This window comes from Furipterus horrens, unplaced genomic scaffold (genome assembly GCF_987537825.1).
Source record: "Furipterus horrens unplaced genomic scaffold, mFurHor1.1.pri manual_scaffold_3, whole genome shotgun sequence".
In the NCBI taxonomy this organism is placed as follows: Eukaryota; Metazoa; Chordata; class Mammalia; order Chiroptera; family Furipteridae; genus Furipterus; species Furipterus horrens.
Window position 1 is genome coordinate 14,938,991 of NW_028327173.1, and position 18,043 is coordinate 14,957,033.

Here is an 18,043-nt window from a genome sequence, read left to right on the forward strand (position 1 = left end):
TTCATCATATCAAGAGAAGAGAAAAGCAAAGGAGGATTGAGTTCTGGGAAGTAATAGAGAGATATTAGTGTCAGCTGAAAGGGCCCTCAGAAATGATCCAACAGCTTTCTTTTTTTTTTAATTGAGAGAAAGAGATGGGAGAGAGAGAGAGAGAGAGAGAGAGAGAGAGAGAGAGAGAGAGAGAGAGAGAGAGAGAGAGAGAGATGTGTTGTTATGCGTTCATTGGTTGATTCTTGTACAACCCCTGACAACGAATCAAACTCACAGCCTTGGCGCATTAGGATGACGCTCTAACCAATTGAGCTACCTTGCCATGGCTCAGCCTTCTTTTTTTATAGGTGCGAAATTGAGGCTCAGAGAAAGAGAATTGCCCAAGGTGTATTTGCCTCTAAGACCTGCACAATTCTTCATACTGGTCCTCAGCCAGGGCATGTTCAGGCCGCCGGCCTCGCTCCCTCCCCCTTGAATACCTGGCCTGACTGCATCATGAGCCCAGAACATGAGCTGGGGGATGTAAGTTACCCACCACACCTGATGTGTGTGCAGGTGGTGGATGTAGGAGCGGTTCATTTATCCTTAAGTTCGGAAGTCATTTCAGAAACCAGAGGTGAATCATCTTCCAGTATTGGAACTATAGGTGATTTTTATTTTCAACTTTATGATTTTCATGATTTTCCAAAATTTTACAACAAACATCTATAACTATAAACCTCGCCCTACCCAAATATTACTTTAAAAAAGAAGGAAATTGGAGGGTGTTGAAATACCCAGCTCTAAATTGAGGTCCATCAAGCAAGTCCAACTGGTGTCTGTCACAGCAGGCAGAGGCCCTGAGCTGGAAGAAGTCCTGAAGGTCATCCAGCTCACCAGCTTGGCATCCAGCATCGCCAAGGCAATGTCACCCCACGTCTTCACCTTTGCTCTCACCCTGCTCCCCTCTTGAAATGTCCTCTTCCTGTCACCACCGCCAAATGGGACTCATTTTTCATTTTGCTAGTTCAGTGAGTGTTTTAAAGCCCTCATCCCATTAGGATGAACATCCGTCTCTCTTTTGACCACCAGTGGAACTTTATTTGCACCTGTGTTATAATCCTTAGCCTCTCGCTTGTCCTGGAATCATTGGCACCCAGTTCTGACTCCTAGTGGGCCAAAGCCTCCTTGAGAGTGGGACCTGAATATTATTTATCTTTGTGCTCCCAATGCCATCCTCAGCCTGGCACATGCTGAATGTTTGTGGAACTTACATGAATGGAAAATGTAGTATCCCAAAAGAGGGCTATTGTGATATACGACTGTGGCAGGACTAACCAACCCTGCCACTTGGGGTTGGATAAGTCCATGAGGTGGGGAGCCATGGTGTTTAACAGCATCCTTGACCTCTACCAATAGCCATGTCTGTCAATAGACACCTCCAGTTGTGACAACCAAAAATTTGGACATTGTCTTTGTCCCCCAGGTTGAGAACCACTGGTATGTATATGGTTTATAAAGGGTTTTCATAAGCAATCCCTAGGAGCAGAAATTCCCGTTTGGTAGATGAGAAGGGCAAGGCTCATGGAGAGTGCAGAACTGAAACTGGGTCTTGCATGTAGGCGTCTCATTCCAAGTCCAGGGCTGATTCCACCATCCTGGAGGCCTCTTGGGACCCCAGCAAGGTCTTTGCTGCTCCACTGTGGTGCGTCCACTCCATTTCACCTCTGTGTCCCGGTTTCCACCTTGTCCCTTTCCCCCCTGCCCTACTCCTGGGGCCTGTGCCAGGCTGTGACCCACTGGTTGACCTTACTGGTCCATGTAGACTAGACCTCAGGCTGTGCCTTATCACATATTCTTCAGCACCTTGAGCTCCTCCCCATGCTTGAACACGCTGATGGTGACATGGCCTGTCTCAGAGCCATACTTGTTCTTGACAAAGACGCCATAACGCCCGCTGTCCTCACTGTTGACCTTCTCGATGGTGATGGTGACCTCTGTCCCCCTCACCTCCATGTGGTAGCGGTCAAGGAAGGCAACAGGCTGGTCGTTTTTCAGCCAAGAAATTTCGGGGGTGGGGTCTCCTGAGATGACACAGGTCAGGCACAGGGTCTGGAAGGACAGGAAGGACAGGAAGGAAATGCTTAGTCATCCTGTTACAGAAACAGGGGAGTCCAAAAACAAACCCCCGAGTTTGTGGCTGGGAGATAGGGAGCAGGAAGCAGCTTTCAGGATGCCCTTGCATGCCTGGAGCTAGTGGCTGGAAACATTGTTGCAAAAATCCGCTTTACTTCTAAGACTCAGGAAGATGGGAGGGATCTTGAACTGTGGGCTGGTACGGAAGAAGCAGACAGAGCCTATGTAGGGTTCTATGAATGGTGAGAACTGTTTGCAACACCCACTGCGTGAGAGGACGCAGGGGGAGAGAGGAGGCAGGGAGGAAGAGAGAAGGAGCTGCGGACATTTTGGGCTGGCTCTGGCTCTAGGAGGCTCTCTCTCAGGCTCTCTCTGGCCCTCACGCCCTCACTCTCTGACTCTTGTGGGCTCCCTCCATCTGGCTTGGAGAAGGGATCTCCAGGCGGCTTTAAGAAGAGGCTCTTGCCAGACTGCTTTGAGAAGGAGAGGAGATCCATGCGGTTTGCAGGAAGAAGGCAGTTTACAAGGAGGCTGAGAATCCAGGCGGTCCTGCATTGAGAGCTGGAGGGCACCACAGCACAGAAAGGACCTCCCCAATCAGAACTGAGTGATTGGCAGCTACTGGTAAACCTGAACTGTGCCTAGGAAGTAGGGAAACGGTGTTTCTGACCTTCCTAAGACTGGCCAGGTCTGGGAGGGGGAGGCAGGACTATGTGTAAATAAACAATCCTTTTTCTTTTCACCAAACTCTGGTATTCAGAGTTATAATTCTGGTGGCGGGCAATCGGGCCCCTAACTAAACAGCCCGTGGGTTCTGTTACAATCCTGTAATAACGCGGGCACTCACTTTCACTCCCCCAGAGAGCTCCAGCACAAGTTGCTCCTTGTAATAAATTCATTCTGTGAGTTTTATTGTATCACATAAAGAGACAACATTAAAGGAGAGACATTTCGCTTTGACTCCATGTCCTCCATCCTCAACTTTTCTACACGAATACTTACTAGTTAGGATTTGAGATCATTATTATTCTGACATATATCTGCCCCAGAATGGCCTGCACTTTGCTTTATTGCTTTTTGTTGTATATATATCATTATGATTTTACCATGCAAATGAGGCTATGTTGCTTTAATACAAAGATTTATAAATTGAGTTTGAAAATTCTTGAATAAGCTCTTAACTCAGAGCCCAATTATGTCATGGTCAAATACTCAGTGTCTGGAGCTGGGTTGCCTCAGCTCTGTCCTTTCAAACTGTGTGACCTTAAGTAAGTCCTTTAACCTCTCTGGGCCTCAGTTTCCTCAGCTATAAAGTGTGCCTAGTAATAATACTCCATGTCATGGGGTTGCCTTGACAGTTAAACAAGCTAAAATACATAACACATATGCAATAGTGCCTGGCACAAAGTAAGCACCATGATAACATTAGCTGTAATTTCTAGAATATTAGACTTGCATAATTTTAGCCCTGGAAGGACTTTTAGAGATTATCTAATTTAACTCCTAGTGGACGTTAGTCCACGACACCCAGGGCCAGTAGAGAGATCTGGCAGAGCTGGGGCGAACAACCCCGCGGGCCTGACACCACGCTCAGGGGCTTTCCTTTATGCTACACGTGACCAGTGAGGTGCAGTCACCCAGCCGGGCTCCGGAATCCACAGTGCTCTGCTGTGTCATGATTTTTGATGGATATGGGAAGGAACACAGTATGGGGACAGTCAGTACCTTGTCCTCCATGATTGTGGCCACATCTGGCAGGCCCCGCACCACTTTGGCACGATCTGGAAGGGAAAAATGAGACCCCCCATGATGAATGTTTTCCTGTAGACAGCTTCCCAGAGACCAGTTTCCACAGAGGCTTGTTTTTAAGCAACACTCCTTTTTTCTATTTTCATCATTTTGGGGTGGAAATCTACGTTCGTATTACATGTTCCTTGCCTTCATAAACAGAAGCTAGGGGACATAATGTGTTTCTGTCCTTGACTTGAAGTCATCATTATGATTGGCGGTACCTAGAGGTGACAATGAGGTGCCCCTCCCTCAAGAATTGGGAAAGAAGGTAAATAAGATTGCTCGGAGCCTTAAAAGGCCAAAATGCACGCAAGAGGAGTTGATGAACCAGAGACCCAAGGGGGGAGGGGTGGGCAGAAGAAGCGGGACGGAAGCTTTTGGGACAGTGGCTCTGGTCAAGGAGAGGACCTGGTGGCCATTGTTGGGCTGGGGGGCAAGAAGAGTGGTTGTGCATCACTAAGCAGAAGGTGAATATATTCCCTAGGCTGCATTTGAGGCTGAGGGAGCAGAAGGGATGGCGAGCTTGGACCCTAGAGCACGGAGCGGGGAAGTGCCAACAGCCTGGGTGGCTCATGTCAGTCCACTGGACATAAGGGGAGCAGGATGCTGAATTGAAGAGAGGGGAGAAGGCCCCGGAGATGGATGCTGTTGACTGTTCACCAGGTGTTTCACAGCTGGGTGAAATGGTCCACTTCCCTTGACTCCTGATTCCAAAAGCCCCAGCAACCATATATGGTGAATTCAGTTTTCCCTCTTTCAGAGTCTCGGACAGGTGTTCTGTCCAGGGACACCCATTTCAGGATGGGAGGGGACGGTTTTGCTGGGTAAGTGATCAGAGTGGTGGTGTGATGGGCTTGAGACCTTCCATGGTCATGTCAGCGCTCCTCCTGGCAATGTGCAGGATGAGGGGGGGTCTCTGGGCTGCACTCTTCTCCCCAAGGAGGCCACCCCCCTGCCAGGACTCCCCACTGCTTGGCCACTTAGATCCCCCATCATGGTCCCTTTCAGGTTATATTTATGAATACTGATGCCTGCACTTCCAGACAAGAGGGGACACTCAGGGACAATGTCCCCATGTAGGACAAATTCTCTCCTATAAATGACCCCAAGCGAGCAGAATTTTCATTCTTGCTTCTGTTTCTCAGAGTCATTCAGTTTCCTTCCTTGTTGTCACATTGTCAGGGGCTGCTTTGCTCTTCTACTAGAAGTCTTTTCCTCATTGAAATTCCTACTTCTGATCTGCTGGGTCAGTGTGACCAGACAGACAGTCTCTTAGAACTGGGTGGTTTACAACTGGCCAGGGCAGACTTGATGAAATTCAAGGTCATAGACTTGGTGGTTACGCCCTGGGCATCTTAGACAGTGTACCACGTCCATCTGGGTTTGGGGCTGGGCCCTCAATTAGATGAGGCCCCAATGTCCCAACAGCCTGAACCAGCTTCAGCTTTAAAATCATCCCCTCCCTACACCTCCCTTGGACAGGCCCGCCCAGCCTCTTTCTTGTCTATCCCCTGCCTGTCGGGTTCTACCTGACATTGCCCCTGACGTTGCTCATGGGCCTGCTTGGCATTGGGCCATGCTGGGCACTTCCACACCCATGGTCTCAGGTACCTTCAGACTCCTTATCCATCTGTCTTCACACTGCCACCGCCCAGGTCTCCCTGGCACCTCCATGACAGCTCAGAGCCACACAGACCCCAGTGGGATTTCTGCAGCCTGCGAGGAGGCATAAGCTCCCTGGAAGCCGCCCCAACCCCAGAAATGAAAACAACAGAAATGTTGGTGGACTTACTTTTCTCGATGATGGCCAAGGCTCTGAAAAACAGGAATGGAAGAAAGGCTCAAGGTTCCATTCGTTAAAGGATAGTCCTGCCTGGGCAGGGGTGAGGGGATGACGAGGGGGAGGAAGAGCTGGCCGGGGGTCCCAGATAGGGCTCCTGTGCCCAGTTCATGCCATTCCCAAGGGGCCTCTGATTTACACCGAGAAACACAGAGGCAACTTACTTGAGTCTCTGATGCTCAGCCATGGCGTCCTCAAAAGCTGTGAGAGGGAAAGCGGGGGAAGGCAAAGGGGAGTGTCAGGGCATCTGCCCCTGTGACCCCCAGGTACAGGGCTCAGGGCTGATGGGTTCTCCACTCTCTCTTCCCTTTCCATCCAGTATTCTCCTGGGGCAATGCCAGGTTGGGTGGGGGGATAGGAATCCCCCGAACGCCCATGGGGTTTCCACTGAGGACAGACAGGTGGGCAGCTCACCTTGCCCTGACAGATCGGTCGAGAGCTGCCGGACTTCCTTCCCAGCAGCTATCTCCAGGGTATATTTGCCCTTGTCTGAGTCTTTGGGATCCAGGATGTGGAGCCAGATCTCATCGAGGGTGGTGCCAGCCCTCACCCGATCACCTGTTTCCAGGCGCTTCTCTCTGAATGTGGGGGCAAATAAATGGTTAACATGGCACCTCCATCTGTGCTGCTTGGGACAGGCTGTCCTGTCTGCCTGTAAGTCTACAGGCACCCCCTGTCCCGAACTCCTCTTCGGCGTTTTGTTCCCAGACCGAAGGTGGTGACCCACGAGACATTCCTTAGCTATTCACCCACTCAGCCATTCATCATTCCTCTATCCATCCATCCACTCAGTCATCAAATCCTGGGGAATGTCATCTATGTGCCACTGCTGAGTCTGTATTTGGGACGTGTCCTGGAGGCTGGGAGTGGGAGGAAATGGTGCTCCAGGGTCAGGGCCCACCAGTCATGCCTCACCTCTTCATTCTCCTCATCTAAACCCTTCCAGGGTTTCTTCCACAACCACTCTCCTCTAGTCCTTAGAAAATACATAAACATCTTTTATTTCTATTTTTTTACTTCAAGTTCATCCCTGGGGACACTTGGACCACACCCCCAGTGTTGTGTTGCAGAAATGCTACCTCTGGACTTAGTCACCGGGCCCAGAGACTCCAGAGAAGGAGCTCCATTGTCCTGGAATTCCGCTTGGCCTTGGTTCTCACTCAGTTGACAAACCTGACCAGGTCAGTCTAACCTTCTCCTAAGAATGGGTGCAGCAATGTCTGCTCCACAAGGCTGAGGCGTGCAAAAAAGCAGCACTGGGAAAATTCTGCTCTCCAGTGATCTGGGGTCACTCAGTTCATGGCCAGGTCCTCATGGACAACTTACCTATCCCGCCTTTAAGTCCTGGTCCTCAGTTAGTTGTCAGCGCCACAGGGGCCCCTGTGCCTGAGCCTGAGTTTGCAAAGGCCACCAAGACCCACAAGGGCTGCATGAACCCCCTGACTGTCTGGTTCTCTGTCATTCCTGCACCCTGCCCTCCCTCAGTTCCAGATGCTGCTCTAAGACTATGATCCCTCCGAGGTTATGGGTATTCTTAAAAAAATGGTCCTACCACTTGGGTACCGACCTTCTCTGGGGGATCTCCCTTCTGCTCCCCATTCCTGGCTTCCTCTGGGCAATAGAACCAGTGGGATACCCTGTCTGAAGACCCCTTGGGGCTAGGCTGGGGCAGGTGCTGGGCCCCCCTACAGCCTGGCTAGGGCTCTAGGGTAAAGCCAACCTACTTGTGGAACCAGGTGGTTTTCATGTACTCCACGTTGTAGTACTTGACCTTGGTGAAGATCCGGATCCCCTCCTCAGTCCCCTGAACTTTCAGTGGGGTCGCAGAAAGGACTGGGGAGGGAGAGGAGAAGCGGAGAAGCATGAGTTTTCCACAAGCTCTTTTGGGCAGCACATTTTGGGGGCTTCCAGCTTGTCCCTGCTCTCAGGGTGTGGTGGGGGGGATGCAATATTGTGAGGGGGCAGGAGCTTCTCCTCTCCCCCTGACCCCCATCTTTGAGTTTAGACACTTAACCCACCCCCAGGAGCCAAGGTGGGTTGTAGGTCCCCTGGAGGTGACTTGGCATCAGGGCTGGGTTGGGCAAAAAGGGGGGCTTACTTACCACCAATCCTGCCCAGCTCAGTGAAGACGGCATCCAGGGCTGGAGGGAGACAGAGAGAATGGTCAGCTGAGGTCATGCTCCCCTATGGACGCACCAGGATGAGGACGTCCTAAGAAGAGCCAGTGGAGCTCATGAGCAGCTCTTGGGGCCCAGGAAGCTCTGCAGGATGGGTCCCATGCCTCAGGGACAGACGGGGTCTGGGGCACTCAGTGACTGATGGAGCAGGGGGCACCGTGGTTGGAGGACACATGGGCCGACCCGACAATTTTCTTGCCAGCTGAGCCAACAAGCTGAGTGAGGTGCCCTGGGCCCACTGTGGGGCAGAGGAGTGAACTTGGGCTTTGAGTCTTGAAGCCTGGGCTTGCTGTGGTATGTGTCAGTGAACATGGACACCAGCGTCACACAGACCAGGCCCCTGCCACTGACTAGCTGTGCAGCCTTGGGTCAGTCACTTAATCTCTCAGGCCTCAGTGGCCCCAAGTGACATGGGGATCCCATTCATTTTTACCCCACAGGTCACATCACTGTCTCTTGGTTCCATGGGATCTCCCTACGGCCCTCCCGGCCCATCTCCATCGCCAGCTCCTACCTTCCCCTGTGAGGTCCAGTACGGTGTCGTCCTCCCCTCGGTCATCAGAAACCACCGCTCTGTAAACCCCCATGTCCTCTTTGGACAGCTGGGAAGAGGATGAGCGGAGGCAGTGTCAGCCTGGGTTCCAGGCCGGCCCCAGCTCTCGCTGTGATCTCAGGCAAGACCCTTCCCCTCCCTGGGTCTCCGTTTACCCATCTGGAATGGGTGAGCTCTGAGGCTCCTTCCAGCTCCAGAGCCCCTGATTCCAACTCAGGGCCCGTCTGGGTCTGAGGAAGTGGTGGGGTGCAGAGGTGAGGGTAGCTGCTCCAAGCAGAGCACAGGGACCCCTCCTTGCAGAGCTTATCTGAGCATGGCTGCCCTTCACTGGGCTGCCCTGCTTCCTGGGGGCCCCTGGAAGGAGGGACTCCTCTGTAGTTCTCCAGAAGGAAGTGTGTGCTTTCGCCAAGGACAAACGAGTCCTCTCTGGCACCTGCTTGTTAACCCCAACATGAAACCTGAAACAACACTCGGGAAACCAGTAACTTGGATGGTACTTTTAAAGTGAGGTCCAGTCAGAAGTGACCCTTCATTACACAGTATCTCCTGCAGGGTCTGGGGAGTGATATGAGTCCCCTGTCCCCTCAAAGGGCCTCCCACCCTGACCATGGCTACATAGTGTGCTGTGAGGCAGCACCCAGGGTAGAGGCAGCTCTTAACCTGGGGATCGAAGGGCTGAACCCCAACAGTCATCTCCTAGGTCCTTTCCCTCCTCCCCCGGTGTAGGCTCCAAGTCCCTGCCACACCCCAGGGAAGGTGACTGGAGTGACTTCTGACCCCACTCTCTAGCCTTGTGCCTTTGTACTTAAACCCCTGAGCCTCAGTTTACCCATCTAAACAGTGGCGTGACCCTTGCCCTGGCTATGTGCTAGTGCTGCTGTGAGGGTCAAGGGAGGTAACTCTTTGGAAGCCAGAAAGTTCTGCACCAAAGAGGCCAGGTGATAATAAGACTCAGTCGCTATGAAGCACCTACTGGATGCCAAGCCCTGTGTGAGGAGCTTGCACCATGATGACAAAGGCCAACCGGGTATCGTCCTGGCTGGGATTTGCGAGAAGACCTCGAAATCGTCATTTCCTTCCTAGTCAGCAAACCCGCCTTTGCTCTAGTCCTCCCTGGCTCCCAGGGAGGCTGCCGAAACCAGCAGCAGGGCAGAAAAACATCGACTGAGCACAAGACTTGTGTTTTCTTTTTTTTTTTTTAAACTCAGATTTTATTTATTTATTTTTAGAGAGAAGGGAGAGGAGGGAGAAAGAGGAGAGAATCATTGACTGGTTGCCTCTTGCAGGCCTCTAGCTGGGGACCTGGCCAGCAACCCAGGCATGTGCCCTGACTGGGAATCGAACCAGTGACTTTTTGGTTCGCAGGCCAACACTCAGTCCACTGAGCCACACCAGCCAGGGCAAGACTTGCATTTCTATCTTAACCAGATCACACTCCTAGAGGCCAGGAGGATGTAGGTGGGTGAGCTGAGTTCCAGGCCTGGTGCCCAGCCTTCTTCCTGCCCTAAAATCCTAGACTGTCAGCACAGGAGGGAATCTGAGGAAACATTCCTCCCAACCCTCTCATGTTCCAGAGGAAAACTGAAGTCAGAGAGGAACAGCGACTAGGCGAAGGCCACACAGTGGCAGGGCCAGGACTGGAGTCCAAACTGGAGTCATACTGGAGTATTACTGATCCTGTGTTTATTTAAAATTGGGGTATTGTTTCCCTCATGGTCTTTTCTTTGCATTAATTTTTTAATTGTTCTTCTATTACAGTTGTCCCATTTTTTCCCCCATTGCTCCCCCCATCATGCCCACCCCCCCTTCCCACATTCAATCCCCATTCTGTTGTCATGTCCATGGGTCATTAATACTCGTTTCTTAACTAGACCCTTCCCCTTATTTCCTCCCTCTTTGCATTCATTTTGATTTTTAAAAATATTGAATGAAATATTATTTACCTTGATCACTGAGTTTTTAGTGGCCCCCTTAAATTTTGTACCTGTGGTGAGTGCCTCACTCCCCACCCCCCAGTCCTGGCCCTGTTCCTGGCTCCGCACCCAGGGCTCCGGCGCTACCCAGAGCGTGTGAGCCCTGAGATCTGAGCTGCGCTTACCTCCTGGATGCAGAGAAGCCCCGCTCCAGTCTGTGGGTCATACTGACCGTCCGGCATCTCTTTCTTCTGGAAGAACCACCGGAAGCGGGTTTCCTTCTTGGTGTTGGTCACCTGAGGAAAGTGGAGAATGAGGCTCCATCAGGTTTCCTCTTTCTAAGTAAAATTCAGCTCATCAGAACTTCTTTTTTTTTTAGGATTTTACACCAGGTTTTTTGAAGGAAGGAGGAAAAGGGGTTAGAGGTAAGAGGGAAACTCCCGGACCAACTCGAGGGTCCGCTGGAGCAAGGGAAGGGAGGAAGAGGGAGGAGGAAAGGGGAAAGGGGGCACAGAGAAGGAAGGGGAAGAGGAAGGAGGAGAGGAGACTCCCGGTCCACCTCGAGGGCCCGTAGGAGTCCCCTCTCATCAAAACTTTTTTTTTTTACACGTGACCCCTCCCTGCCACTCCTTCACATACACACCCTCACAATATGTACCAGCCATCTTCTTCCTCACGCCTACATCTCCACTGGCTTCTGAGGTTTAGACTTTTGCTAATGGTGGTCCCTCCGCCTCATGATCCCTCTCTACTCTATTTGTCCTTGAAAACGCATGGGCGTTTTAGACTCAAGGTAGATGTCACCTCCTTCAGGAAGCCTTCCTTGAAGCACCCCAGAGTGCTCCCCATCATGATTAATCAATTTCCTGCACATGTTTTGGTCACAGAAAAAGGGATGCTGTTTTCCAAGGATCCTGATTCAGACCCGTGGAGTCCTAGAGGCCCAGTGCCTTGCAGAGTGTCTGGTGCACAGTAGGTGCTTTGAGTTTGCTGAATGGATGTGCTTCTGGGAGAGTACCCACCCCCACTTTGCCCTCCTCCAGTTCCCTAAAGAGGCTGCAGGGTGCTGAGAAGGAGCACCACTTTGGTGTCAGGCAGACACTAGGCTCCACCTCTTGATCTGGCGCTATTTCCCCGTTTGTTTTCTCACCCAGAGTAGGGATAATAATGCCCAAGTCACAGATGATTGTGAGGCAGATGAAATAAAATGCTCTGAAGTACAGCAGAGCGTCTGACAAGGCTGCCAATAGACACAAGGGAACCCCCTTCCACATAGATCCCTCATTTGGTCTCAGACCCCTGGCCCCCAAAACCCCCCACAACTTGGAGATCTAGTTCAAGGCTGACCCAACTCACACTAATTCTGCTCGCTGGGCTCTGTGAAGGGTGGCTTTGCTTTCCTGGTTAAATGCAGTCTCCCTGGGGCTACCTTCCAGGTACGGGATCAGCCAAGCACACAGTATTGATTTTGGGGGAGCGGGACAAGTACAGCCACCAGGCTTGGGGACAAGCCAAAGATATCACCCCAGTGGGCCTGGGGGCAGGGCTGGAGGCAGGGACAGGGATTTGCCTTGCATGTCAGCAACACTTGGCAGTCCTCTGTGACCTTCCACTGTAAGAACTCCTCAAAATAGGGACCTGTAAGTGCAAAACAAACATGCCCATTGGTCAGAGCTCCAGGCTCAGCCAGCTGGGGAGGGGGGCAGCTAGTGACCACTGGGACGCTCAGATTCTGTCTGCACCAGGGCAGGGGCTCAGGTCAGGCAAGGGAGATGCCCAGGGTGCAAAATTTAAGGAGGTGTTGAATCTCCTGGTTGGGCAAGTGCTGTTTCATTCTGGCACAGGGACAGAGCTGGATTGAATTGCGGTGGCCCTCCCTCGGGATCTATTAACCTACTAGTCCAGAGTTCCCCAGCACTGACCACTGGCCTGGTGGCCAAGGCCTTTGAATTTCACCCCAGCAACTCTTACCTTGTTTTCTCTTCCAGTCCCTTCTCTTAGCATCTGCCTTCCTCAGAAGTTTGTCAAAATCTGTGAACACATAGGGAGGGATGGGCATGAGCCAGGAGGAACACAGGTCCAGAGAAGGGCGTCAGGGTGGACAGAAGACACCAGAGCTGAGAGCTGAGCCAGGTGCGTGGGGCGGGGAGGGCAGGGCACAGCTGACCGTCATCCACCAGTGCCAGGGTGATCTGGTTTTTGGCTTTTCCGTCTTGGAGCTGAGCAGTATACGATCCTTGGTCATCCTCACACAAGTTCTGGATGATCACTTCCACCAGGCCCTTCTCTCGGTCAAAATTGATTTGGCGGTTCTGGGGAGAATGAACCCTGAGAATCATTTCTGCCCTTTTCCAGTCCCAGGGAATTTGCACTGTGGGGCACAAATTGGGGTGCAGTTGGACTTGGGGGGTGATGTGTGCAGAGTTAGAAGCCTTCAGAGATGGGGAGAGAACCCTGGATCATCCTCTGTTGCTTATAGAGTGAGGTTCTCCCCACACTCAGCCCCTGAGAACACCCCAGGGGTTCAAAAACATCCCTAAGGTGCTACTTTTTTCTTGTTATTTTCTATTTCTTTTACAATTCTTCATAAAAGTATGAAGGATAAGATTTTAAAAGCCAGTGCACTTGCTCCCCAGAATTAACACTCATTTATATTTTGCCACATTCTCAGTTTTTAAAAAGTTTTATTTTCCAGCCCTGGCTGTCATGGCTCAATGGATTAAATGCCAGCCTGTGATCCAAAGGGTTGCCGGTTTGATTCCCTGTAAGGGCACATGCCTGGGTTGCGGGCTAGGTCCCCAGTTGGGGGCATGCGAGAAGCAACCACACATTGATGTTTCTCTTTCTCTCTTTCTCCTTCCCTTCCCCTCTCTCTGAAAATAAATAAATAAAATCTTTTTAAAAAGTTTCATTTTTCATATTTGGAACCTTATTCCCTCTGGCTTTATTCGTATGTGTGGTTTGAGGGAGCTATCTAGTTTTATTTTATATTTCTGTCAGGGCCACTGATAGTCCTGGGGCTAAGAGTCTACACTTTGTAACACTTTCTCTGCCATGTGCCAAGGTCGTGCTTAATTGTTAAGCAGAACATTCAAATCCATTTTTTCATTTGCTCCTCCTGATTCTGGGACAACCAGCCCTGTTGTACAGATGCAGAAACAGAGGCACATAGAGGTGAAGGGTCCTGCCTAAGTGCCCACAACCGACAGGGGATGGTATAGGAGTCCTGTGACATCTAGCCCTGAGCTCTCTCCTCTGTCAGAACCAGCGCCCTCTCTATAATGCATAGTGTTTGATGGCAATACAATTCACAAATAATAGTGATATCATGATTGAATCTCATGAGATTGAAATCATTATGTTCATAAGTAAAAACAGTTGAATATGGGCAACTCATGTGGGTCAACTAATAAAAAGCAATGGAATACCACAAATGTAATAGGAAGAAATAAAAGTAATATGATTTTCAATACATAGGTGCTCAGACACACTCTCACTCGTGCTGCACTGATTTATAATGAATTGGTTTGAATTTAAGCAAAGTAAGAAAAGCAAAAAGATCAAAATGATTCTATACAGGAACAGGAAAATGAATGAAAGAGCATAGGTGAAGTGTCTACTTGAATAAAAACTATTCAGTGTATATTGAAACTGCAAAAATTCTCTATCTCAGAGTTAGGGTCTAGGCTTGGATAATTATAAGCATGAATGTAGGTTTTTCATCTGAAGAAGGTAGGCGGGACATTCAAAAGTTGTAGGGGGCATGGGAAATTCTTTGTGGGGTTGTCCCTCGCATTGGCGTGCACCTACTGTCCCTGCCATCTGCCCTCCCAGGTACTGAAAACCAGTTATCGGGGATCCCCATTCCATCATTCCAACAGCCACAGCCTGTGGACGTTTCTTAAACGTCCGCTAGAGGGCGCTGCCGACCTGTGGGGAACCACTGCTGGGAGGAGCCACGTGCTGGGCAGGGAACCCAGGGACTGAGTCCCAGTTACCGGTGAGCTGAAGATCTCCTTCTGGTTGAAGATTAGATGCAGCTCAGCAGCTGGAGATAACTTTTCTACTTCCAGCCAAAGTCGAACCTCTCCTCGCTCGAGGATGTCAATGTTCCAGCCGGAGATCAGCTTGATCACTGGGAGGCAGAGGACGGATGACAGGAAAGAGGAGTGTGAGGCCTCCTCCCCTCCCCACTCATGACCAGCCCCACTCTGAGCACACCATTGGCATTATGTGCTAAGAGCTTGAACGTCTGAAGGAGACACGACTGGGGTGGTGGTCTGAGGAGGATTTTACACATGCTTACTCTATAGCGAATGCATTTTAGGTTAAGTGTTTCCTCTTCCCACGCCTCAGCGGCTGAGCTGCTCAACCAGGCTGCACACCAGATCCCTGAGGACTTTCAAAAACAGGAATGTCCAGGCTCAGGCCCCTCGAGGTTCTGATTTGTCTGGGTTGTGGCCTGGGCATCAGGGTTTTCAAAAATGCCTGGGGTGATTCCAATGTGCACCCAAGCTTATGACCCCTGCATGCTACTAGCCAGCGGCTTTCTTGTCCCGTTTCACCAGCTGCTCACACCCGGGGTCTCTGGCCCTCCAGCCCCAGGATGTCAGCACTCTCTGACTTCCTCCCTCCAGCTAGTTTCTGGGTCCTGCTGACTCAGCTCTGCTCCAAACACCCCAGGAGGTGCCTGAGAATTGCTCACCTGGGTTTCTGATCTCATGACTCAACTTCTTCAGCTTGTTCAGCTCTGGAACAGAGAGGAGCAAGGAAGAAAACAAAGAGAATGGAATCTCAGGGTCAGAGGGGTCCATGGGAGCCATCCTAGGGTCCATGCTGGGTGAAAGTCCTGAGAGACAGACCTCTGAACCTGTGGTCACTTGCAACACAGGAGTTGGTGATGAGCACTGTAAGCCTTGGCCTTGGGATACTGGGGGGATGTGGAGGCCTGCCGCAGGCCACCTTGAGATCAAGTTCCACCTCCCAGAAAAGCACCTACTATGTGCCAGGTGCTGCATTATCTCACTAGTACTCACACAATGCTGCGGGATGAGCATTATTGTCCACCTCTGACTGCTCCAGGTCCACTGCTTTCTGAGCTCTATTCTTAATCCACTGTAATATGCTGTCCTATGACTTCCAGTCAAGATGGAGACATAGGCAGACATGCTTCACCTCCTCGTACAACCACAAAAAGAAATTGAAAACTAAATCTCAAAACAAATTGCACTCAGAAAACCGAACTATATGGAAGTCTGACAACCAAGGATTTAAAGAAATTGCATTCATCCTCATGGGTAGGAGGGGAGGAGACACAGAGGTGAGGAGAAGCACTGTGGCCCAGAGAGGCAGTGGTGGTGGCAGAATGGGCACAGTGGTCCCACATTCATATGTAGTGGATAAAACTTGGGAGGGATACTTTAGGAACAAGTGATCCCAGGCCCAGGCCAAACCACAGAACCCAAGGGTCCAGTGCCAGGAAGATAAATCCCCATAACTTTTAGCTGTAAAAACCAGTGGGTTTCGGGGCAGTGGAAGAAACCATCGGATTTTCAGAAAACTCTGCTTAAAGTGCCTTCATGGGCTTAAAACATATGCAAACACCCACTCTGGGATTCAACATGAGGGAGACAGCTGGAAGGGTACCAGTCATACACAGGGAGTGGGTGAAGTGATGGAAACAGGGCTAGTGCTGGGCAAACATCTGGAAGCCAGGCAGTGGCACAGTCTCGTCTCTGAGCCCTCTCCGCACACAGAGCCACAAAGTGGTGAAGTGGGTTGCCCCACCCTGGCAATTATCTAAGGCTCCACCTCACACAATTTACAGGCACCTTTTACAGGAAATCAAAGCAGCTCTACTTAATACACAGAAACAAACACAAGGAGGCTGCCAAATTGAGAAGATAAAGAAACATGACTCAAATGAAAGAACAGAACAAAACCCCAGAAAAAGAACTAAGTGAAATGGAGATAGCCAATCTAACAGACGAGGAGATAGCCTGCTTATCAGATGCAGAGTTCAAAACACTGGTGATAGGGATGAGCAGAGAACTCACTGAGTATGGCAATAACATACAGGAAGAAATGAAGGTTACACTAAGTGAAAAAAAGAAAAATCTATAGGGAACCAACAGTGAAGGGAAGGAAGCCAGGATCAATGACTTGGAACATAAAGAAGAAATAAACATTCAACCAGAACAGAAAGAAGAAACAATATACAACAAGGATGCCAGCCTGTTAAACCAAGCATGCCCTTGTCCGGGGACAGCCAACTGACCTGGAGCCTGCAAGATCCTTCCCCATTTGGGAAGGCCATCCTCCCCACTACATCCCCACTCTTATTAGGGATTTCTAGACCCAAGGGTAGGTAGGACGACAACCATGTCCAGCTTGAAGCAGCTAGAGGAGCTCGAGACCTTTGCCCATTGTCCTTTATAAGAGTATAAAGGGTCTTAAGTCTGAGAGGGGGAAATTGTTATTTTTTATTGTTATAAAAAACGATTAATTAATTTAAAAAATTGTATTAAAAAAAGAAGAAACAAAAAGTAAACCAAAAACAAAAACCAAAACCAAGGATAGTATAAGAAGACTCTGGGACATCTCTAAATGTGCCAATATTCGAGTCATAGGGATGCCAGAAGGAGAAGAGGAAGAGTAAGAAATTGAAAACTCATTTGAAAAAATAATGAAAGAAAAATTCCCTGATTTGGTGAGGGAAATAGACATACAAACCCAGGAAGCACAGAGTCCCAAACAAATTGGACCCAAAGAGGACCACACCAAGACACATCATAATTAAAATGCCAAAGGTGAAAGATAAAGAGAGAATCTTAAAAACAGCAAAGAAAAAAAGAGGGTTACCTGCAAAGGAGTACCCCTAAGACTAACAGGTGATTTCTCAAAAGAAACTTTGCAGGCAAGAAGAGACTGGCAAGAAATATTCAAAGTGATGAAAAGCAAGGACCTACAACCAAGATTACTCTATCCAGCAAAGCTATCATTTAGAATGGAAGAACAGATAAAGTGCTTCCTAGACAAGGCCAAGTTAAGGAATTCATCATCATCAAGCCATTATTGCATGAAATGTTAAAGGGACTTATTTAAGAAAAAGAAGATCAACACTGTGAACATTAAAAAGGCAACAAATTCACAGCTATCAACAACTGAATCTAAAAACTAAAAGCAAAACAAGACAAACAAAAACAAACTAAGCAAACAACCAGAACAGGAACAGAATCGTAGGTGTGGGGATCATTTGGAGGGTTATCAGTGGGGAAGGGGAAGGGGAGAAATGGGGAAATGGTGCAGGGATTAAGAAGTTCAATCGGTAGGTACAAAATAGACAGGGGGAAGTTAAGAATAATATAGGAAAGGATGAAACCAAAGAACTTATATGCATAACCCACGGACATGAACTAAAAGGGGAAGGTTGCTGGTGGCAAGGTTGCTGAGGGGAGGAGGGCAGCAAAAGGGGAAAAAGTGGGACAACTATAATAACAATCAATAAAATACGCAAAAAATATGCTGTCCTAGTCTCTGAGGGCTGACCCTAACACTGAGCACTTCAGTCTAGAAGTCTCTAGGGCAGTTCTGCACAGTGCTGTCTCATTGGCTGTTTCTTTATGTTAGCTTTGTCTCTCCAGCTAAGCTGCACTCTGGATCT

At 49.7% G+C, this 18,043-nt stretch overlaps 1 protein-coding gene across 1 annotated transcript in view; it reads right to left on the bottom strand.

Moving 5' to 3' along the window:
• Nucleotides 1–1,172: 1,172 nt before the first annotated feature.
• The window catches only part of MYOM3 (myomesin 3), a 51,386-nt gene continuing 34,515 nt past the window's right edge, over nt 1,173–18,043 (bottom strand). The window contains exons 24-37 of the mRNA XM_090268793.1: nt 15,086–15,130; nt 14,379–14,515; nt 12,548–12,692; nt 12,352–12,411; nt 11,951–12,018; nt 10,566–10,676; nt 8,429–8,516; nt 7,840–7,878; nt 7,462–7,570; nt 6,152–6,315; nt 5,902–5,938; nt 5,690–5,712; nt 3,832–3,887; nt 1,173–2,082 (exon numbers count right to left, since the gene is read on the bottom strand). Coding sequence (XP_090124919.1) covers nt 1,819–2,082; nt 3,832–3,887; nt 5,690–5,712; nt 5,902–5,938; nt 6,152–6,315; nt 7,462–7,570; nt 7,840–7,878; nt 8,429–8,516; nt 10,566–10,676; nt 11,951–12,018; nt 12,352–12,411; nt 12,548–12,692; nt 14,379–14,515; nt 15,086–15,130 — 1,346 coding nt within the window. The 3' untranslated portion in view covers nt 1,173–1,818. The remainder of the gene's footprint in view (nt 2,083–3,831; nt 3,888–5,689; nt 5,713–5,901; nt 5,939–6,151; nt 6,316–7,461; nt 7,571–7,839; nt 7,879–8,428; nt 8,517–10,565; nt 10,677–11,950; nt 12,019–12,351; nt 12,412–12,547; nt 12,693–14,378; nt 14,516–15,085; nt 15,131–18,043) is intronic.